This window comes from Herpailurus yagouaroundi, unplaced genomic scaffold (assembly GCF_014898765.1).
Source record: "Herpailurus yagouaroundi ecotype Mexico unplaced genomic scaffold, PumYag 28, whole genome shotgun sequence".
NCBI lineage: Eukaryota > Metazoa > Chordata > Mammalia > Carnivora > Felidae > Herpailurus > Herpailurus yagouaroundi.
In genome coordinates this window covers 166,934,698-166,958,591 of record NW_024412376.1, presented here as the reverse complement: position 1 = coordinate 166,958,591, position 23,894 = coordinate 166,934,698, and the positions used below count along the sequence as shown (strand labels likewise).

Below are 23,894 nucleotides of genomic sequence, written 5' to 3'. Positions count from 1 at the left end.
CGAGATCATGACCTGAGCCGAAGTCAGATACTTAACTGAGTGAGCCACCCAGATGCTCTAAAGATTTTATTTTTAAGTCATCTCTGCACCCACCATGGAGCTCAAATCTACAACCCTGAGGTCAAGAGTTGCATGCTGTATTGACTGAGCCAGCCAGGTGCACCAAAAGACGTAATTTAAAAGGAATCCTGACGGATGTAGCAAATGTAGAAGGGGAGCGGAGGGGTGCACATGCCTCTGTGGCTCAGTGAGGGGTGTTTATGGGCGGCCTGAAGATGGTGTAACTTGAAAGCTTTTTTTTTTTCTTAACATCAACTGGGGAAACTATTCTTGTGCTTTATGTAAAAATAACAATGGGTCACATCCTTATTGTAGATTTTCTTTTTCCTGTCTTTTCTTTAAAAACAACAAGCATCCTTTTTTGCATCTTGAAAAGGGAACTCCTTTATTCAAATTCCAGCAATGCAGAATTCTTAAGGCATCTAAAAGTAAGGCAAGACTGTGTATATTCACTCTTGCCTTTCTTTTTTCTCACTTTAGTTTTTCTTAGTTTTCTTTTCAGTATTCCCAAGTATTAAAATTCAGTCATTTGATTCACAGTTTTAAAGAATCATGACCAAAGCCCAGTGAAATTTATTCTAGGAATGCAAAGTTGATTCAACATCTGATAATCAATTAATATAATAGAGCATATTCATAAAGGACAAAACCTGTCACATGATCATCTTAGTAGAGGCAGAAAAAACATTTGACAAAATCCAAAGACTCCTTCCTAATGCACGTATCCAACAAATTAGGAACGGAACGGAACTTGCTCAACCTGATGAAGGTCATATACAAAGCACAGCTAACGTCATATTTAAATGTGAAAGGTTGGATGTTGTGAATAATGCTGTGAAAACGGTGTACAGATGCCTCTTGACAACCTTGCTTGTCTTTCTGGTTTTATTTGCAGAGGGAAAGATCTAAAAAGGTGGACAACACAGTGAGCTCTGGAAAACGGGACTGGGGTGCAGGGTGAAGGTGGCATTTTGGCTTGTTATTTCATACACTTGATGTTATAATTTTTTTTTTACAGCAAGCTTTAGGTTCTGTTTACAATTGGTAAATTATGAAAGCACTAATTGTTATGCATTTGATTTGTTCTGTACTAAGAAATCGGCAGCCCCTTTACCAGAAATACCTTCACGTGTTTTGCAAGAATGTAGGTTGAGACTGAAGGAGAACCCCTCCAAGGACGTCTTTGAGGAGTGCACCAGGTGAGCACCGGTCCGGCCCTACACAGACTGAGACGGGGGCTCCCGGGGGGCCTCCCTGCAGGAGACAAGTTCTTATTGGAGTACTTTCCAAAAGAAAATGGTCACTGTCACTAGGTAGAGCTAAACGAAGGGTGATAATCCCACAGATGTAAATGACACACTGAAATGGGTCACATTGTGGAGAGCCAGTGTGTGCACAGGTTTTGTGGGCCCCTGGCCCCTCAGCTCAGCCTTCTAAAATGCTTGTGTCTGGGATGAAAAGACTGGCATAAAATGTTGTTTTTTAAAGACCTCGGCACTCGCTGAAAATTTCTTTTCTCTGGCTGTTTGCAATGTGGACAGGAAAATTCTAAGTCAGAGCACTTTGAGTGAATCTGGCATCCTTCTGTACATAGGAAGAAAGAATGGTTTCTGGAGTGATCTGGCCTGAGACACATGTGGTCCTTTGTACAGTTAGGCAGCATTCGTGTATCACTTACTCATTCATTCAACTGGTACTTGTTGAGTGCCGACTCTATGTCAGGGACTGTGTCCTTTTCCCAAGGCTGCCGTAACAAAGTCCCACAGACTTAGGAGGCTTCGAACAACAGAACTTTATGCTCACAGTCTGGAAGCTGCAAGTCTGAAGTCATACTCTCTGCAGGGTCGTACTCTCTGCAGACTTGAGGAGAGGGCTCTTCCTCACCTCCTCTTGTTTCTGGCGGTGGCCAGGAGTCCTGATGTTTTGGGCCTGCACCCGCTGCATTTCAATCTCTGCTGTCACGTGGCCTTCTTCCCTTGGGTTTTTGTCCCTGTGTTTTCTCCTTTTCTAATAAGGGCACCAGTCATATTGGACTAGGGCCCATCCTACTCCAGGGTGACCTCATCTTAACTAATTATATCTGCAATGACCCTATTTCCAGGTAAGGTCAGTATACAGGTTCAAGGTTAGGACTTCAACATAGTTTTTGGGAGATGGATTCCAAGTCATGATAGTTTGCTTCTTTGGGTTGAAGTTATGGTAGAGGACAAAACAGCATAAAATGCTGCTGACTTGAGTTTACATTCTTACATGCCCTAAGGAAATATACAGTGTAGAGTCTTCACTTATTACTTATTTTTTGGAAGACATTTATTTAAGCACATACTATGTGCCTGTCATTGATCTAGTTTCCAGGAATAAAATGATGAGCAACAGTGAACTCCTAGGGAGCTTATAACCGAGTGGAGTAACCGAGACGTCGGTATTAGTTGCCAATTGCTGCTGTAACAAATTGCCACAATCTTGGTGGCCTAAAGCAACACACATTTATTTTCTTGCAGTTCTAGAGGCCAAAGGTCTGAAAGCAGTGTCGCTGGGCAGAAATCAAGGTGTCAGCAGGGCCTTGATCCATTTGAGAATGTAGGGGAGAATCCATTTTCTTGTTTTTTTCCAGCTTCTAGGAATACATTTCTTGGCTCATGGCCCCTTACTCCACCTTCAAAACCAGCAGTACAGCATTCTCAAGCTTCTCTCTGCTTCCATCTTCACATAGCCTTTTCTTACTCTGTGTGTCCAAAGCTCCCTCAGTCTCCCTTTTACAAGGACACGTGTGATGGCATTTAGGGCCCACCCAGATAATCCAGGATCGTTTTCCCTCTCAAGCCCCTTAACTCAGTCACATTTGCAGAGTCCCTGTTGCCATGTAAGGTGACAGTCCCAGGTTCCAGGGATTAGGACCCAAATGTGTTTCTGTCATTGTTGAGTCTCCCACAAGTGTAGGGCAGGTTGCCAGTGACCTGCCCTCTCCTAGTCTGTGACCAAGAGAAGAGTGTCCACAAAGACTGCACCTAAAGGCTGAGGGGGAGGCTGAGGGAGCTGGACCAGGTTGGGGACACTAGGAAATGTGGAGGCGATCTTCATAGCCTCCAGAACAGCGCTCAGGTCTAAGGTTGTCTACGGCAGCCGTTTCGAACTTCCCCATCTCCTGACGCCATTACACTATTAAACACTTTTGGATATGTGGCTTATGTTTTTAAAAATAAAAAGACACAAGCATTCTCCTAGCCGTCAGAGCAATGATATCCTATGTCTTATGCTTCTGGAAAACGCTCTGTGGAAATGAGATGTTTTGTTTTTTTTTCACGTGTATTTATTTATTTTGAGAGAGAGAGAGACAACCAGTGGGGAGGGGGCAGGGAGACAGGGGGACAGAGGATCCGAAGCTCGCTGTGTGCTGACAGCAATGAGCCCAATATGGGGCTCGAACTCACAAAGTGTGAGATCATGACCTGAGCCAAGGTTGGACGCTTAACTGACTGAGCCACCCAGGTGCCCCTGAAAATGAAGTTTTTAAAAGGTACATGATGTCTTAGCATTATAACAAGTATAGTACAAATATAGTTTCCTTATTAACCGCCTGCCCACCCCCGACTGACAAGGTCTCAGAATCCACAGAGATCCTCCGAACACATTTTGAGAATCACTGTGCTGTAACACTAATGAGTCCAAGAGCCTGTGAATAACCTCCTTTTACCAAATGAAGTGAAATCAAGTGGCTTCCTCAGATTATTTTTTCTTTTAGAGAGAACACACGCCAGCCGTGGAGAGAGGCGGAGGGAGAGAGAGGGAATCCCAAGCAGGCTCCCCACTCAGCATGGAGCCCCGTGTGGGGCTTGATCCCATGACTGTAAGATCGTGACCTGAGCTGAAGTCAAGAGTCAGACCTTCAACCGACTGAGCCACGCAGGCGCCCCTGATTGCTCAACTCTAACGACCAGTAAAAATGCTGGAGCCCCTTCAGCTACTGGCCTGCTGGCAATCCCCCATGACGACTATGATCTTTTCCCATTCGGAGTTCTGCCTTTGCTTGGGAGACCCTCCCTTCTCCCTTCCTCAGGGTGACTCCTATTCAGCTCAGACGCCACCTTCACAAAGTCTCCCTACACCTCCTTTCCCAGGAGAGGTGTTCCGAGCACACCAGGCACGGCTGTAACAACTCTGGTGGCACTCTTCTCCTAATGGCACGCTATCTTACCAGTCTCCCTGTTTGAGTGGCCAGATTCTTCAGGGTAAGCCTAATCTAAAATTGTCCCTCCAGTGTCTTGCGCACTGCTGACAATCTAGTCGTTAGATGCTTACTGACTAATGAGCTGTTTTAAATGACAGACTATGGGGGCTCCTGGGTGGCTCAGTCAGTTAAGTGTTTGACTTCGGCTCAGGTCATGGTCTCATGGTCTGCAACTTGAAGCCCCGCGTCGGGCTCTGTGCTGACAGCTTGGAGCCTGGAGCCTGCTTCCGATTTCTGTGTCTCCCTCTCTCTCTGCCCCTCCCTTGCTCACGCTCTGTCTCTCAAAAAGAAATAAACATTGAAAACAATTTTAAATGACAGACCACATTCTGTCCCTTACTGACTCTCCAAATAAGAATTTTATTACTTTGGGGCATCTGGGTGGCTCAATTGGGTGAGTGTCCGACTCTTGGTTTTAGCTCAGGTAATGTTCCAAGGGTTGTGGGATTGAGTCCCCTATAGGGCTCTACACCGACCGTGGAGCCTGCTTAAGATTCTCTTTCTCCCTCTCCCTCTGCCCCTCTCCCCACTTGTGCTCTCTCTATCTCAAATTAAAAAAAAAAATTATTACTTCTGTAATAAAATTATAAATAAAACTTTAGAAGCATGACTAATTGCACAAAAATTCAGGAAGTGTATAGCATAAAATAATTCATTGGATGCTTTAGTTTCAATGTTTAAAAAAGGTGGTGTCACATATTAACATTTTCTGTCATATGACTATTATCATTTAGATATTCATTCTAATCTTATATACAAAATGTTTACATTCCCTGCTGAAATACACATGTTTGGGTGTATGCACACGTGTGCACTCCTGCACACACGCACATGCACACACACACACACACACACACACACACACACACCTTGAGTACATATACATAAAAAGAACTTTTGACTTTGGGAGGGTAAACCAATTTCATTTCTTCTGAATTCTTGCCTTCATATTTTTAGTGATAACATTAGAAACTAGTGTGGAATTCTATACTTGCAAACCTCAATATATTTAATTGTGTATAACGATTGATTTCCCATATCCAGTGTTCATGACTGTACTGAACGCAGCTGTTTTCCTGCTGTAATGCAGCAGATGTATAGAATTATATAAAATCTTTTTCTAGATTTGTTCATAACTATTTAAGTGGAGAACCATTTGAAGAATATCAAGAAAGTTCATATTTTTCTCGATTTCTACAGTGGAAGTGGCTGGAAAGGTATGTTCTAATTTAGAATTCAACAAAAACAAGTAGTGACTTCTCAGAATGTGTACTGATAGATGTATACTTTCCCATCTGTCAAAATACTATTAGAAATCTTGGGCTGTATATGGTATTTTTATACAGAAATTATTAATATGTGTTATATAATTTCTTCTGATTTAGTTGACTCCGTTCTGTCTTTTTAAAATGGCCAGTTATGGGGCGCCTGGGTGGCGCAGTCGGTTGGGCGTCCGACTTCAGCCAGGTCACGATCTCGCGGTCCGTGAGTTCGAGCCCCGCGTCAGGCTCTGGGCTGATGGCTCAGAGCCTGGAGCCTGTTTCCGATTCTGTGTCTCCCTCTCTCTCTGCCCCAACCCCGTTCATGCTCTGTCTCTCTCTGTCCCAGAAATAAATAAACGTTGAAAAAAATAAAATAAAAAAAATAAATAAAATGGCCAGTTACGCCTGGGTGGCTCAGTCGGTTAAGCATACGACTTTGGCCCCGGTCACAATCTCACCGTTGGTGGGTTCGAGCCCCACGTTGGGCTCTGTGCTGACGCCTCAGAGCCTGGAGCCTGCTTCAGATTCTGTCTCCCTCTCTCTCTGCCCCTCCCCAGCTCACACTTGCACTCTCTCTCTCTCTCTCTCTCTCTCTCTCTGTCAAAAATAAACAATAATAATAATAATAATAATAGAATAAAATAAAATAAAATGGCCAGTTAGCCCTGTGGGTATAGTAGTGAGAAAATAAAACGTATCCTGGATTCACAGAAGTATAAACCAGTGCACACTGGTTCAGTCTTGTGGTCTGAGCCCTGCTCAGCTTTGTACAAGCCATGTGGGCTCAGTCAAAAGACCTGACCTTCATGAGCATCGGGTCCTTGTTCTGTAAAATAGAGGTAATTCTATAATCTACCCCACGGGGCTGCTGAGGCCACCTGAAAAATGTGTGTAAGATACTCAGCAGTGCTTGGTGTACAAAGTAAGTGTTCAAAAAGTGTTAGCTGCCACCAGTGTCACTGTTGTTTTGATTGATTGTTTAAATTTCCAGTTCTACTTCATGTACATTTCTTTCGAGACGTTGAGGATGAACATGTCCTCTGAGGTTCTTCTCCCAAAGGATAGTGCACTGTAGATCTATCATTTTCCTCTGCAGCTTTCTGACCGGCCCGATTCATAAGTATTTCATAGTGTGGACTAGTTGCTGACCTGTCTTTAATTAGCAAAGATACTTGGACTGTTCCATATGTATCTTCAGTGTATCCGGTAAATCTTCAATGTTGACGTGCGCATCTGCCTCTTAGTGCAGAGAGCTGTGTCAGCAGAGGGGATGGAGTCCCTGAGCACAGGCACCGTGCCCCAGGCACTTGCTTTGAACAGCATGCTTTCATAAATAAAGCAGGACAAGAGCTAGGTAGGCTTTTCTGTTTTATTTTTTTATTTTTTATTTTTTAAATTTTTTTTTTCAACGTTTATTTATTTTTGGGACAGAGAGAGACAGAGCATGAACGGGGGAGGGACAGAGAGAGAGGGAGACACAGAATCGGAAACAGGCTCCAGGCTCTGAGCCATCAGCCCAGAGCCTGACGCGGGGCTCGAACTCACGGACCGCGAGATCGTGACATGGCAGAAGTCGGACGCGGCAGAAGTCGGACTGCGCCACCCAGGCGCCCTGGCTTTTCTGTTTTAAAATAACAATGTGATGTGAGACCTGAAGCTTTTTGTTTTTTTAATTAATTAGGCAACCAATAACAAAGGACACGTTTAGACATTACAGAGTTCTAGGAAGAGGCGGATTTGGGGAGGTAAGTAATGTGTGACTAACCATAAGCAATACTTCTAGAAAAGTAAGATAGCAAGGGAACGAAAAGACGTGCTTCAACTTTACCAATACCTTTATTTCCTCACCGTGTGTTTTGGGAATAATTTTAGCCAACCATGTGAGTTAAGATTGAACTTCGAACAAAAGGTGCTTTGCTACATGCTTTTAAAAAATTCGGAGATGTGGAAAGAAATGTGCTATCATTGTGATTTTTTCTTCACTTCATGTTTCTTATGGAAGCTGTTTTCCTGTGTTTGATTGTCCGATGTTCAAGCTCAGTTTGTCCCGACTGAAAAGATGATTCTGTGTCCATATTGTGGACTTTCTGTTACTCTATTTCCATAATTTAGGACTAGCCTAAAAGCTCACTTAGTACAGGGTATATTATTAAATAGGCTTATTTATCTCAACTCTGTTTGGATGTGTATATGTGCCCCCACACCTACATCAAAAGATACTACACAACATCTAAATTTGGGGAAATCCTGAGGAAACTGTCCACAAATTCATGAGACATGGTCTAAATGTAATGGCTCTCCCAGATAGAGACTATTGTGGGAGGTGGACACAGAATCACATGCAGTTCTGTTTCGGTAACTTAAAGAGGTGTTAATGGCCTCACTATTGGTCTGGAGTGGTCATATTCAGCTCGGGCATTTACAACTGCCCAGAGCCAGGAGCTGTGTGTTTAGTCAGAAGCAAGTCACGCTGGCCACTCGTGATTTAAATCCTGCACACTCCCAAATTCCAATCAAAAGCCTAAACCAGACGTACCAGAATTGCCTTAACGTGGATTAGGAAGCTGGCCTCGAGGCCTTGTGCTGCGAGTAAGACCTGTAGCTGGACGTGGTAAGAAACTGGTCCTCGCAGCCATTACGTCCGGAGAGTCCATGGTACCGACCCTCTGATTCGGTCCTGGAGACCTTTTAGAGTATTTTGAGTGATCTCAACCAAAAACGTTTGCTGTCACCCTGTCGGGATAGATATTTCTGTAAGAAATCCACTCTATCTTTCCGTACATCCTAGAACAGGAAAATTTGCTCTGTTTAATTCATGCTATTCTGCCTTTCGTGATCTCCAAGTATAAAACTCAGATTTTGTCGGAGAACAGACGGAAAGACATTTCAAGCACATGGATCTTGTGTTTACAACAGAATGTAGTTCTAACTGTAGCCATGTGTACATTTAAAAATGGACTCAGTGATAACATGTTTGCAGCTTTTAGCTGTTGTGGAAGACTTGGTGTATTTATGATATTTATAGATTACTTTTTAACACATTTACTTGTGTTTCCAAACAAAAGATTGTGTGGATGAAAAAAATGTTGTGGCTTTTCACAGACTTGTTCTGGATGTGCTATTTGTTACATCAAGTCTGAGCGCAGCAGAGTGAATATCTGTTTCTATTCTGAATACCTGTCAGAGGGAGACTGTGACCCTAATGCAGACAGCCTCAGTGCCTCTTTTATTTGAGATAGAGAGAGAGAGGAGGAGGAGGAGGAGGAGGAGGAGGAGGAGGAGAAGGAGGGGGAGGGGGAGGGGGGGCAAAGGAAGAAAGAGAAAGAATCCCAAGCTGATGTGGAGCTCCATCCCATGACCCTGGGATCACGACCTGAGATGAAATCAAGTCAGACACTCAGCCGACTGAGGCACCCAGATGCCCTGCCTCGGTGCCATTTAAATCCAGATTCCAATGGTATATTTACTTTTTCCAAATGCTAATACTTCTTCCGGTGGGTTTGAAAGGACAAACATTGTGGTCTTATCTCGTCAACTACAGTACTTTCATTTATGCTTGAAGTCCTCCAAAATGGATCTGTAGGGCTCTGGGGCAGAACGGGGGAAAGAGAATTGGTAGCGTCTTTGCGAGCACAGTTGTAGAGACAGCAGAGAGCTGTGGAGAGAGCGTATCTGTGAGAGATGGGCAGACTGGAGGTGAGTTCCTGTTCCATTGCTTCCAGCTGTGTGATCTTGGGCCCACCGTCCCCTTCTTACCCTTAAGGGGGAGATGATCCCTGCTTCCCTGGGTTGTTGTGAGCGGCAAATGAGTGTTCGTCTCCAGCCATAGTGCAGGGTCTGGCACGCTTACCTCTTCCTTCTCTCCCTTTGACTTGGCAGTTTCACTTAAAAGAATTATCGTAAGTTAACGATGGAGAGATATGCCATGGTTTGTGTGCCGTGTCTTAATGATTATATAAGGTTTGGAGTATTCAAATATTGGGAGAAGATTTAATGATGAGAAGAGAGTCCCACTGTAAGATGAAAACAGTATAAAATATTACCTATTCTATAATATAAGGCCGGTTCCCCCTGCCAAAACTGAGGAGAACTCAGGACCCTATACAGCAAATGTGAATGAGAGTCATCTTGGAATTTCAACGAGTTTTATCCTTATTGAGTTTTGTCCTTATTAATACTTTCTGTATTTTCCACAATGAACTTTATATTTTATTATCAAAATCATTTTATTGATGGATTAAAATGATGTGTCTTATATTTGCTTATAAGGTAATTGTGTTTGTGTATGTGTAGCATGTGCCTGTGTTACATGCCTGGGGGCACATACGTGTCTATGGTGTGCAGTAGGTGTGTGTCGTGTGTGTACATGTATATATGTGTGTGTGTGGTTGTGGAGTAAGTGTGTATGGGGTGTGGGTATGTGTCTGTGGTGTGGGCGTGTGTGTCTGGTGTGGAATGGGTGTGGATGTGGTGTAGAGGGTGTGTGTGTGTCTGCAGTGGGGGTGTGGAGGGTGTGTGTGTGTGTGTGTGTGTGTGTGTGTGTATAGGGGGTAGGAGTCTGAGGAAACAGGGTAACCCTGAGCTGATAGCCAGAGGCTGGGGGTCAGGCACATGGGAGCTTATTATTCCCTCCTCTCCACTTTTGTAATTTTGGAAATTTTCTCATAATGTAAGGTTAAGTAGTATATAGATATCATTTTACAACTAAGTAGAATCAATGTATTAAAGGTTATGAATTCTCTGAAATCTATTTTTTTATATTCTTGAACTTAAAAAAAAAAAAAAGGCACCTGGGTGGCTCAGTCGGTTAAGCGTCAGACTTCGGTTCAGGTCATGAGCTCACAGTCGGTGAGTTCGAGCCCTGCTGTGGGCTCTGTACTGATGGCTCAGAGCCTGGAGCCTGCTTCGGATTCTGCCTCTCCCTCTCTCTCTGCCTGTCCCCTGCTCATGCTCTGTCTCCCTCTCTCTCAAAAATAAACATTTAAAAAGAAAAGAAAGATGAATGTATTTAGTTTCAAAAGGTGTTGCTCTTGCAAGAAAACTGAGAAGACCCAGGAGGACCCTTGAATCAAGCGGCTGCCGCGGTCACACGCGAGGAGTCCCTTGTAGCCGTGCCCCCCCCCACCGCCCCCCGAGTTCCAGGAGCACAGCCTCCCTCTCTGCTCACCGGGTTGTGTCTGAGGAAGCTGGGGGAGGAGGGAGGAGCCCGCTCTTAAGCCCTCACGTGTCCGTGAGTGGAGTGGCCTTGGCCCATCACATGCTCTGGGCCGGAGGAATTGACATGGACAGGACAGGGTTTGGTGGTGGTGTTGGTGGTTGGCAGCCTAGAGATGTCAGGTACATACAAAGCTTGTGGTTTCTTCTTTTGGACTAGGTCTGTGCCTGTCAAGTGCGAGCTACAGGAAAAATGTACGCCTGTAAGAAGCTAGCAAAGAAAAGAATAAAGAGGAGGAAAGGTGAAGCAATGGCTCTAAATGAGAAGAGGATGCTGGAAAAAGTGAATAGCAGATTTGTAGTAAGTATCTTGCCTTAGTCTTCTCTGTACGCGGTGTCCTGAGTCCCACCTTCCTGAGAGCACCTGCTGCTGGACTCGCCCACTCTCCACCCTGGGGTTCGCCCACTCTCCACCCTGCGGCGCGCCCACTTTCCAGCCCGGGCTCGCCTACTGTCCGTCCCCGGCTCGAAAACTCCGCAGCCAGGGCTCGCCCGCGCTTCCAGGCTCAGCATGTGCTGGGAACCTGGGAACGTGCCAGGGACAGCCTCTTTCGTCTTAGTGGCAGCCCTCTTCTTTCCAATTCACTTCTTACTGGGCACAAACATAAATGAGTGGGGATCCCACTTCCAGCTTCCGACCTGCTATAAATCTGTAGCTGTCCACCACTGCCTGACCTGTGGTTCCTCTCCACACCCAGCAGTGTGCTCTTAACCAGTGAGGGCCCTCCTCTCCCTGCGGGGCAGACAGCCTTACCCTCTGGCCTTTCAGCCACTCTGACTCCTAGTCCTGAAAGGCACTGCCTCTGGTCCTTCTCTTCTCAGTGGCCTCTTTCTGACACTTGGCGAATGTATTACTGGCCCTCTATCAGCACATTCCAACTGTATGGAGCCTCAAATTCCACCTTCACTGTTTCAGGCAAGGATTGGACTTGTGGGGCTAGGGTGAACCTTGGGACCCTTCCAGGCCCTAGGCTGTGCATGAGGTGGTGTGGTTTTCATCGCCAAACCTGACTTCTTCACCCCATCACCTATCTCCCGTAGCATCTACGGCAACAGGAGGGTCTGCCTGAAGCGGGGAGAGGAAGGTACTTTATGAAAGAATTTGTAGTGTTACACTTACTTCGTCCCGGTCATTCATGTCTCAGTACTGAGGTTGGCTGATTTGTGGTAGGGAACAAATGTTCCAGAACAGGGGCCTGCACAGCCATCCTGTACACTTGTCTCCGTGTATGATAGGTCACTTCTGCACCCATGACACGAAAATCTTTCATAAAATCAGCTCATCTGGGAGTTTCTTTAAATATATTTGTCTAACTACCTTGAAACACGGAAATCCATAATCTAGCTTTATGAAAGGAACATAAACGGTATCTATGGTTTATTCTACTTAAATGAACTATTTTAGTTTCTATATTCGTGGCCTCTCCCAAGGAACCTGGAAGTAACTTCCTTCATCCTTTTTTTTCCCCAACTGAAGGATAATTGACATAATAATATCCTATCAGTTTCAAGTGCACATCATAGTGATTTGATATTTTTCTACATTATGAAATGAGTCTCATGATAAGCCTAGTTACCATATCAAAGTTATTACAAGTTATTAAAAAGTTACAAATATTGACTGTATTCCCTATGCCGTACGTCACATCTCCTTGGCTTATTTGCTGTATAACCAGAAGTTAGTACCTCTTAATCCACTTCACCTATTTTCTGACCCCCAACCCCTCCCTCCTCTTGTAACAAGCCTGTTTAGTGTTGGAGTCGGTGTCTGCTTTGTTGTTTCCGTTTTGTTTTGTTGTGAGTGTGTTTTGCTTTTTAGATTCCACATATGAGTGAAACCATGTGGTGTCTTTCTCTGACTGACTTGTTTTGCTTAGCATTGTCCTTTCTAGGTCCATCCACGTTGCCGCAAATGGCAAGATTCCATTCTTTCTTATGGCTGAGCAATATTCATTCTCCTGTATACACATCGCATCATCTTTATCCATTTGTCACCTATCAGTGGCTGCTTAGGTTGCTTCCCTATCTTGGCTATTATAACTAATGCCACAGTCAACAGAAGGGTGCAGATACCTCTTTGGATTGGTGTTTTCATTTTCTCCAGATAAATACCTAGAAGTGGAGTTGCTGGATCACATGGTGTTTCTATTCTCAATTTTTTGAGGAATATCCATACTGTTTTGCACAGTGGCTGCACCAACTTACATTTCCACCAACAGTTGTACAAGGGTTCCTTTTTCTGCACATCTTCACCAACCCTTGTTTCTTGTCTTTTTGATTCTAGTCATACTGATAGGTGTGAAATGCTATCTCGTGGTGGTTTTGATGTGCATTTCCCTAATGGTTAGTGATGATGAGCATCTTTTTATGTGCCTGGTAGCCCTCTGTATGTATATGTATGTATGTACATTTGGAAAAATATCTGGGGTGCCTGGGTGGCTCAATCAGTTAAGCGTCTGACTCTCGGTTTCAGCTCAGGTCATGACCTTATGGTTTCATAAGTTCAAGCCCTGTGTCAGGCTCTGCTTGGGATTCTGCATCTGTCAGTGCAGAGCCTGCTTGGGATTCTCTCTCTCTCTCCCTCCCTCTCTCTCTGCCCCTCCCCTGCTCACACTGTATCTGTCTCTCTCAACATAAATAGGCAAAAAACCCACAAAAATATCTGTTCAAGTTCTCTGCTCATTTTCTCATCAGGTTTTTTTTTTTTAACATATTTGTATAATTTAGAAAATATATTTTGATATTATCTCCTTATCTGATATATGATTTGTAAATATCTTCCATTCAGTAGGTTGCCTTTTTGTTTTGTTGATGGTTTCCTTCGCTGTGCAAAAGCTTTTTAGTTTACTATAATCCCATTGTTTATTTTAGCTTTTGTTACTCAGGAGACTGGTCTGAAAAAACATTCCTAAGACTGATGCCAAAGAGCTTACTTCCTGTGGTTTCTTCTAGGGGTTCTGTGGTTTTGGTTCTTACATTCAAGTCTTTAATCCATTTTTAAGCATTTTATTTTTTTTAATGTTTATTTATATTTAGTTTTGAGAGAGACGGGGGTCGGGGGAGATAGGGAGAGAAGGCCCATGCATGTGAGCAGGGGAATGGCAGAGAGAGAGGGAGAGAGAGAATCCCAAGCAGGCTCTGTGCTGTCAGCACAGAGCCTGATGTGGGGCTCGATCCCATGAACTGTTGAGATCATGACCTGAGCCAAAATCAAGAGTCAGACTCTTAACCAACTGAGCCACCCAGGCACCCCTCAAGTCTTTAATCCATTTTGAGTTAATTTTCGTGTATGGTAAAATGTAGTGGCCAGCTTTATTCTTCTGCATGTAGCTGTCCAGTTTTTCCAACACTATTTATTGAACAGGCTGTCTTTTCCTGGTTGTATATTCTTGCCTCCTTTGTCATAAATTAATTGATCTTATATGCATGTGTTTATCTCTGGGCTCTCTATTCTATTCCACTGATCTATGTGTCTGTTTTATGCCAATACCATACTCTTTTGATTACTACAGCTTTGTAGTATAGTTTGAAATCAGGGAGCATGATGCCTCCAGCTTTGTTCTTCTTTCTCAAGATTGTTTTGCCTTTTCAGAGTCTTGTGTTGTTTCATACAAGTTTTAGGATTGTTTGTTCTAGTTCTGTGAAAAGAGCTATTGGTATTTCTTTAATGTTTATTTTGAGAGAGAGAATGAGAGAGAGAGAGCAAGTGAGTGTGAGTGGGAGAGGGACAGAGAGAGAGAGAGAGAGAGAGAGAGAGAGAGAGAATCCCAAGCAGGCCTCATGCTGTCAGTGCAGAGCCCAAAGTGGGGCTCAAACCCATGAACCATAAGATCATGACCTGAGTCAAGATCGAGAGTCAGATGCTTAATTGACTGAGCCACACAAGCACCCCAGAACTATTGGTATTTTGATAGGGATTGCATTGAATCTGTAGATTGTTTTGGGTACTGTGGGCATTTGAACAATATTAATTCTTCTAATCCATAAGGATGGAATATCTTTCCACTTATTTTTGTCTTCAGTTTGTTTCATCAATGCCTTATAGTTTTGAGAGTACAGGTCTTTCACCTCCTTGGTTAAATTTATTCCTAGGTATCTTATTCTTTTGATAAAACTGTAAATGGGATGGTTTTCTTAGTTTCTGTTTCTGATATCTTATTATTAGTGTATAAAACTGCAACCTGTTTCTGTATGTTAATTTTGTACTCTCTGATGTGACTGATACCATTGATTAGTTCTAATAGCTTTTTGGTGAAGTCTTTAAGGTTTTCAATGTGTACTATGATGTCGTCTGCAAATAGTGAGTTTTACTTCCTCCAATTTGAGTGCCTTTTATTTCTTTTTCTTGCCTAATTGCTATGGCTAGGACTTCCAGTACTATGTTGATAAAAGTGATAAGAGTGGGTATCTCTGTCTTGTTCCTGATATTAGAAGAAAAGCTTTCAGCTTTTTATCATAGAGTATAGTATTAGCTGTGGGCTTGTCATATATGGCCTTTATTATGTTAAGGTATGTTCCTTCTATACCCACTTTATTGAGAGTTTTTTAAATCATAAATATATATTGAATTTTGTCAAATGTTTTTTCTGCATCTATTGAGATAATCATATGATACTTACCTTCATTTTGTTAATGTGGTATATCACCTTGATGTATTCGTGGGTATTGAACCATCCTTGCATCCCTGGAATAAATCCCACTCGATTGTGATGTATGATCCTTTTCATGTGTTGTTGAGTTTGGTTTAGAAATATTTTGTTGAGGATTTTTACATCTATGTTCATCAGGGTTATTGGCCTGTAATTTTCTCTCTCTCTCTCTCTCTCTCTCTCTCTTTTTTTGTAGTGTTTTTATCGGGTTTCAGGGTGTTTTTATCTGGTATCAGAATCAGGGTGATTCTGGCCTTGTAAAATGAATTTGGAAATCTTCATTCCTCTTCAATTTTTGGAAAAATTTGAGAATAGGTACTAAGTCTTCTTTAAATGTTTGGTAGAATTCACCTGTGAAGCCATGTGATCCTGGACTTTTTGTTTTTTATAGGAGTTTTTAAATTACTGCTTCAATTTCAATGCTTGTAATTGGTCTGTTCATATTTTCTATTTTTGTGTGATTCAGTCCTGAAAAGTTGGGTTTCTGGGAACTTATCCATTTCTTCTAGGCTGTCCAAATACGTTGGTGTGTAATTATTCATATTAATCTTTTATGATTCTTTGTATTTCTGTGGTGTCAGTTGTAACTTCTCTTTCATTTCTGAGTTTAAAAAAGTTAATGTATTTGTTTATTACTGACAAGTCTGGCTAGAAGTTTATTGATTTTGTTTTTTCAAAGAACCAAGTTTTAGTTTCATTGATCTTTTCTATTGTTTTTTTTAACTCTCTATTTCATTTATTTCCACTCTGATATTTATCATTTTCTTCCTTCTACCAACTTTGAGCTTTGTTCTTTTTCTAGTTCCTTTAGATACAAAGTAACATTTTTTACTCCCTGCTTACAGTTGATCAGTGGAACCTGACCTGTACCTGTCACTCATTTCCTCCTGCTTCCCACTGCCCACCCTGACTGGCCCACGATATGATTATGTATGATGAAAGCCTAACACTTTCTATATAACTTATTGTGTATCTAGCCAACCACAAATAGTTAGAAAATAAAAAAAATTTAACTGATACCATTTATAATAGCATCAATAAATATCAAAATCTAGGCAAAAATTTAATGAAAATATGCAAGACTTCTAAACTGAGAGCTAGAAATGCTATTACAAGAAATTGAAGAAGACCAAATAATGTTCATGGATCAGAACATTCATATGAATCAACATATAAAGATATTGCTTCTCCCAAATTGATATATAGATTAAATGAATTAAATGCAGTCCTAATCAGGGGCGCCTGGGTGGCGCAGTCGGTTAAGCGTCCGACTTCAACCAGGTCACGATCTCACGGTCCGTGAGTTCGAGCCCCGCGTTGGGCTCTGGGCTGATGGCTCAGAGCCTGGAGCCTGTTTCTGATTCTGTGTCTCCCTCTCTCTCTGCCCCTCGCCCGTTCATGCTCTGTCTCTCTCTGTCCCAAAAATAAATAAACGTTGGGAAAAAAAAATTTAAATGCAGTCCTAATCAAAATCCCAGCAGGGTGTGTGTGTGTGTGTGTGCACGTGCACACGCAAATTGACCTACATACCAACAGAGAAGTGGGCAAAAAACTTGGACAGGTACTTCACACAAGAGGTTCCAAATGGATAAGTATATGAAAAACTATGAGAAGTGTCTCCTTTATTTGTATGTACAGAGAAATGCACATTAAAACCACAATAAGAGACAACTATGCCTCCACCAGCACTGACTGACGGCACAAAATGTTGGAAGGATGTGCAGCAGCAAGACCCCTCTTGCACTACTGTGGAGAGTGTCTTTAACTTGTATGCTAAACGTGGGTGTTCTACAAGTATGGACTATCAGTGCTCAATGATTAGAGAGCATAGCTTTGATAAATCGTATTCCCAAGTGTCTTTGAAGTTTTGCCACCTATCCACTTTAGCCACAGAAGGTTCTGTCCTTGCAGTACAGAACTGTTGTAAAGTCTTTGATAGGTACATGCCTGAGAAGCACCAGATGCATGATAGGCATTTTCCTGAAGCATATAGTATTTGGGTTTTCTAATTATAAATCTAACATGGGTTATTTGAATAATGTTAGCAAATAGAGTAAATCACCAATGAATGCACAGGTTTTTGTGCTTTGTTTTTTATGTTGCTGTTGTCCTTAGGTTAGTTTGTCTTATACTTACGAGACCAAAGACTCCTTGTACTTGGTGCTGACCATTATGAATGGAGGGGACTTAAAGTATCACATTTACAACCTGGGCAACCCTGGCTTTGATGAGCAGAGAGCGATCTTCTATGCGGCCGAACTGTGCTGTGGCTTGGAGGACTTACAGAAAGAAAGAATTGTGTACAGGTAAGAACAGAATGAACTCCTGGGCCTGAGAGCCCAAGACTCCCACCCGGCTACTGCTGACACCTCATGAGCCTGGGCACAAGGGCTATGGGGCCCCTTGGTGGCCATTTGTAGGGTGTGGTCACTCACACCGTAGGAAATGGGGTCAGTCGGTGGGGGACCTTGGTTTTCTTTTCAGTTCTCTTCCATCTCTCGTAGGTTGGTTTTATTTGTTACGTTGATGAAATGTAGGCAGTTTTACTCATGTAAGAAGAGCCCATTTCCCAGATTCTTAGGCATCTTGAGAGCTCTATTTAAGGTTGTAGACTATGTTTCAACAAAATAGCGTACAATTAAATGCCTCAATATTTTAATATTTTGTGCCTTAGAATTCAGTAAAGAAAATTAAATTTAATTTAATAGGTAGAATTAAATTAGTATGATCAAATATTTAGTTTTAGGGAAAGCAGTCCTTCCTTCCACCTTTAGGTGTGGAGCTCACGGGCTCTGACACCCTTCTCTACCCCTCCCTGCACAGCCCGTCCCTTCGCCTCTGTGTGGCGGTGCACCTCTACGTGGAGACCATTCCCTACAGGAGTTTCTCACCGTGCCCTTTTCCTGAAATTCCCAAGGGCTCTGTGTATCCCCTGCCTTCATATTCCCCATACAGTTGGTCGTGAAATCACCCCTGAATGTTTCCCAGATCATTCTTTAGGGTCACTGGCTTAGTTTGGGTCTTCCATAGGTTACCTGGCAGGCAGACACTTATGCCAGTCTTGCCCCAGTGCCTCCTCCATGAGACCAGTGACAGGCCTTCCTGTGATGTGGATCTGATCCTGTCATGCTGTCCCTAGCTTGGACCCCTGTGGGCCTGGCTCCCCTGACCCTGTGTGACGCCTGTGTGATGCCGCTCCTCACTGACTGCTCCAACCCAGTGTCCTGCTGCTCCCCGAATGGGGACTCCCTGCCTTCGTGCTGGGCACATATTTGCAGCTCACACTCTTCTCAAGCGTCTGCAGGGCTTCATACCTTTGCACATGTGGTCTGCTTGTCGGACGCTTTTTTTCACTGTGGCCCTTCTTCCTTCACTCTGAGACACTGCTGCTCATTGTCCCAGAGTTAGCATGGCAGTGTCCCCTCCCCCTGCCCCCGAGAATGTGGCCCCGAAGAAACTGTGCTGAATCTACTCTGCCTGCGCTCTACAGATGGAACAACAAAGCCTGGATGACAGCATATCTGTTTACAACATGGTTTACCAAATATCTTAAGCCGACTGTTCAGACCTACAGTTCAGAAAAAAAGATTCCTCTCAAAATAATACTGCTCATTGACATTGTACCCAGTCACCCAAGAGCTCTGGTGATGTATAGCAAGATGAATGTTGTTTTCATGCCTGCTGATACAACATCCATTCTGCAGCCCATGGAGCAAGGAGTAATTTCTAATTTTGACTTTTTAGTCTTACTATTTAAGAAACACATATCTTAAAAAATATAAGGCTGTAGACGCCATAAATGGTGACTCTTCTGATGCAGCGTAAATTGAAAATCTTCTGGAGGGGTGCCTGGGTGGCGCAGTCGGTTAAGCGTCCGACTTCAGCCAGGTCACGATCTCGCGGTCCGTGAGTTCGAGCCCCGCGTCAGGCTCTGGGCTGATGGCTCAGAGCCTGGAGCCTGCTTCCGATTCTGTGTCTCCCTCTCTCTCTGCCCCTCCCCCATTCATGCTCTGTCTCTCTCTGTCCCAAAAATAAATAAACGTTGAAAAAAAAATTAAAAAAAAAAAAAAAGAAAATCTTCTGGAAACGATTCACCATTCTGGATGTCCTTACGAAAATGTTTCTTGCCGTGGCTCATGGGAAGAGGTCAGAATATCAATATTGACAGGAGTTTGGGAGAAGTGGGTTCCAGCCCTCATGCAGGACTTTGAGGGGTTCAAGACTCCGTGGAGAAGTCACTGCAGATGGGGTGGAAACAGCAAGAGAACTATGATCAGGGGTGAATGGCTGCGATCTCAGGGTCAAACTTGAACGGATGAAAAGCGCTTCCTACGGAGGAGCAAAGAAAGTGGTTTCTTGAGATGGACTCTGCTCCTGGTGAAGATGCCGTGAAGATGGTTGGAATGACAACCGTCTAAATGGGATTTAGAATATGGCATAAACGTAGTTCATAAAGAGCGGCAGGGTTTGAAGGGACTGACTCCAATTTTGAAAGAAGTTGTACCGTGGGTAGAATGCTGTCAGACGCATCACGTGCCACAGAGAAATCATTTGGGAAAGGAAGAGGCGGCAAATTCATTCTCTTGTTTTGAGAAACTGCCACAGACACCCCAACCTTCAGCAACCAGGACCCTGATCAGTCAGCAGCAGTCTGCGTCAAGGCAAGACCCTCCACCAGCAAAAAGGTTGCAGCTCGCTGAAAGCTCGGATGATGATTAGCAATAAAGTATTTTTTTTTTAATTTTTTAACCTTTATTTATTTATTTATTTATTTATTTATTTATTTTCAACGTTTATTTATTTTTGGGACAGAGAGAGACAGAGCATGAACGGGGGAGGGGCAGAGAGAGAGGGAGACACAGAATCGGAAACAGGCTCCAGGCTCTGAGCCATCAGCCCAGAGCCTGACGCGGGGCTCGAACTCACGGACCGCGAGATCGTGACCTGGCTGAAGTCGGACGCTTAACCGACTGCGCCACCCAGGCGCCCCATAACCTTTATTTATTTTTGAGACAGAGAGAGACAGAGCATGAATGGGGGAGGGGCAGAGAGAGAGGGAGACACAGAATCGGAAGCAGGCTCCGGGCTCTGAGCCATCAGCCCAGAGCCCGACGCGGGGCTCGAACTCACGGACCGCGAGATCGTGACCTGAGCCGAAGTCGGATGCTGAACTGACTGAGCCACCCAGGCGCCCCAATAAAGTATTTTTTAAATTGAGGGATTCATTGTTTTTTTTAGACATAACACTGTTGCACATTTAATAGATTATAGTACAGTGTAGACATAAATGTTATGTGCACTGGGAAACCAAAACACTCATTTGACTTGTTTTATTGTGAGAGTCCCTTGATTGTGGTGGTCTGGGGCCAAACTGCCGTGTCTCTGAGGTGTGCATTACTGGATTGGCTAGAAACGAACCTTTCTATGAACCCAACCTTTCACCTCAGGCTTCCCCTTGCCCTCCGACAGAGCAGGTGAAAGGCGTGGGTTGGCCGGCACTTACCGGGAACTGGAATACCTGTCTCCTCCTCTGCTGTGTCCACAACACCTGCCATCGGGAGGTGCCCACTAAGTGTTTGCTGAATGAATGACTGATGGCATTCAGCCTCTGCTGGTACCTCCCCCTCCTCTTTTAAGCTAAGGACCTGTAAAGCACTGCTTGCATTCTTCAAAAGAAAGGTTTTTGTGGCCTACTTCTTGTCAGAGATTGCCTCTTGACAACCTTGATCAGACCAGGTGGCAGAAAGATGACCTTCCTTTTTGCAGAGGGACAGTACAAATAAAAATGCTTTACTATTTCAAGTCTAAGGTCAGAAGAGAGGAGACACTCAGGTTGGGCTTTAGACCAGCCTTAGGGTATAGCATGTTAGCGGTCAGAATTGAGAGCCTGGGGGCCACCTCACCCTCCTCCGCAGGAGCTTCCCCCGAGGGTGCCAGGCCTTCCGCGGGCCTCTCACCCAACTGGAAATAGCAGGACGGATGCTGCAGCCTAATGGGCTCCCGGAATTCTCTCTACCAGAAGTGCTTTCAGTCGGGGAAGGCTTCCCAGAGGGGCTGGGACTCACCAGGCAGCTTGGGTAGATGGCTAAGATCTGGGCAGAGGGAGAAGGGGTCGTTCTTCCAGGGGAGATGAGCGTTGTGTTTGCATTCTGGAGAAAGTGGGCAGAGGAGTCCATGGAAACCAGAGCAGTCCTAAAGAGAGGAGGAAGGGAGAAGCAAACATGCTGGCTTTTGGGGTGCCTGGGGAGCTCAGGCGTTAAGCATCTGACTTTGGCTCAGGTCATGATCTCACGGTTCACGAGTTTGAGTCCCACATCAGGTGAGCTCGAGCCTCACTTTGGGTGAGTCCTGCTTCTCTCTCCCCTCTCTCTCTTCCTCTGCCCCTCCTGGGATTCTCTCTCTCTCTCTCTGCCCCTTGCTCACTTGCTCCCTCTCTGTCTCAAACAAAAAACATGTTGGCTTTCTGTTGCCTGCCAGGCCCTAGGCTGTGCCTGTTTGTATCTGGTTTTTTTTTGGAAAAGGTTAAGAAGTTGCTAAAGGGCCATAGCATTGTTGAGGTCTTTTGCTGCAGATGTAATTTTCCTGGAGTATTTTGTCTTGTTTGGCTGTAGTCCTCTGCTTTTTGTTCCCATAAAATGCCTGAAACAGCGTAACAACAAGCCACAAACGAAGCGCCAGACTCAGTGTGGCCCAGGAGCACCCCTGGGGCTGGGCTGCCGCACAGCACTCGGGAGGCGGACAGCAGGTGTGAGTAGCATGGTTGTGTGGTTTTCCCGTGTAGTTGTGTCATACCTTTAGATACCTCTACTTACAACATGGCTTTGTCTAAACTGTCCAATGACAAAAAGCAGGTGAATGAAAGAAAGTGTAGATGTAATCTTGAGAGATATGTGATACTTTTGAGTGTGCAGCCTTACCTTCAGTTAAGAAGTCAACCGTTTAATTAAAACAAAACAACGATAGGGGCACCTGGGTGGCTCAGTCGGTTGAGCTTTCGACTTTGACCCAGGTCACGATCCTTGCGGTTTGTGAGTTCAGCCCCGCGTCAGGCTCTGTGCTGACAGCTCGGAGCCTGGAGCCCGCTTCGGATTCTCTGCCTCCCTCTCTCTCTGCCCCTCCCTCCGGACACGCTCTGTCTCTCTCTGTCTCTCCAAGATGAATAAAGGTTAAAAAAATTAAACAAAAAACCAGAACAACAATTAAGGTATTTGTGTGTGCACGCGTTTTAAGTCCAGCTGAGAACTTTCACTCGCAAACTCTCGTGTGACTTTTTTGCCTGTTCATTATGCAGACATGTGAAGGGGACCGCGGGCCTTCGGGGTTTTGAACGTCCTTTAAAAGTTAACTTAAGAACATGGTTTCTACAAAATCAGATGAACTAAAGTGCTTTTAGCTAGGAACACACTCCATGGGTCCATGCCCTGACACCACCTGAATACTAACTTGCAGGCATAACCAATTCCTTATTAAGCAGCACTTGGGTTTCTGGGTAGTGTGGTTGACCCTTGAGCAGCCTGGAGGTTGGGGCATTGACTCCCTTGCAGTCAAAAATCCACAGAAGACTTTTGACTCCCCCCAAACTTAACCTACTCATAATTTACTCTTGACTGGAAGCCTTACTGACGACAAAAACTGTCGATTAACATATATGTTGTATGTTATGTGTATTCTACCTTATTTGCTTACAGAAAAGCAAGCTAGAGAAAAGGAAATGTTAGTAAGAAAATCATAAGGGGAACATACATTTACAGCACTAGACTGTAAGAAAATCCATGAGTAAGGGGACCCATGTTATTCAAGGACCAGCTATGCTTTGTTTCCATGTAAAAGCTTTTCCCAAGACCAGCCTACTAGCAGCTGGATACAGAGAACAACCTTCTCTGTGTTCTTCAGCCTCTCTGGGGATGGCAGATTCTGCTTGCTATCGTTTGGGTAGTGTAATTTCTCTTAAATTACAAGAATTATTTTACATAACAATGTATAGTCCGTATGCAGGTGAATATGGCAAAAGGCTATGAAAATTTTTTTTTTTTAATTTTTTTTTTCAACGTTTATTTTTGGGACAGAGAGAGACAGAGCATGAACGGGGGAGGGGCAGAGAGAGAGGGAGACACAGAATCGGAAACAGGCTCCAGGCTCTGAGCCATCAGCCCAGAGCCTGACGCGGGGCTCGAACTCACGGACCGCGAGATCGTGACCTGGCTGAAGTCGGACGCTTAACCGACTGCGCCACCCAGGCGCCCCAAGGCTATGAAAATTTTAATGAGTTACCTTTTTAAAATGTTTTCAATTTTGCCACTATGGAAAACAGTACGGAGGTGCCTCAAAATATTAAAACTAAAACTACCATATAACATAGCAGTTTCACTTCTTTTTTTTTTAAGTTTTTTTTTTTTTAATGTTTATTTATTTTTGAGGCAGAGAGAGACAGAGCATGAACGGGGGAGGGTCAGAGAGAGAGGGAGACACAGAATCCGAAGC

The 23,894-nt window shown here is 43.9% G+C and overlaps 1 protein-coding gene across 8 annotated transcripts in view; it reads left to right on the top strand.

Annotated features, from left to right (window-relative positions):
* The window catches only part of GRK4 (G protein-coupled receptor kinase 4), a 103,507-nt gene that overhangs the window by 44,739 nt on the left and 34,874 nt on the right, over positions 1-23,894 (top strand). For 5 of the 8 annotated variants that reach the window (XM_040489066.1, XM_040489078.1, XM_040489071.1 and 2 more), the window contains 6 exons: positions 956-985; positions 1,156-1,259; positions 5,413-5,505; positions 7,232-7,295; positions 10,925-11,065; positions 17,529-17,719. In XM_040489066.1, coding sequence (XP_040345000.1) covers positions 956-985; positions 1,156-1,259; positions 5,413-5,505; positions 7,232-7,295; positions 10,925-11,065; positions 17,529-17,719 — 623 coding nt within the window. The remainder of the gene's footprint in view (positions 1-955; positions 986-1,155; positions 1,260-5,412; positions 5,506-7,231; positions 7,296-10,924; positions 11,066-17,528; positions 17,720-23,894) is intronic. The other 3 variants (XM_040489073.1, XM_040489070.1, XM_040489080.1) reach the window with 3 other exon arrangements.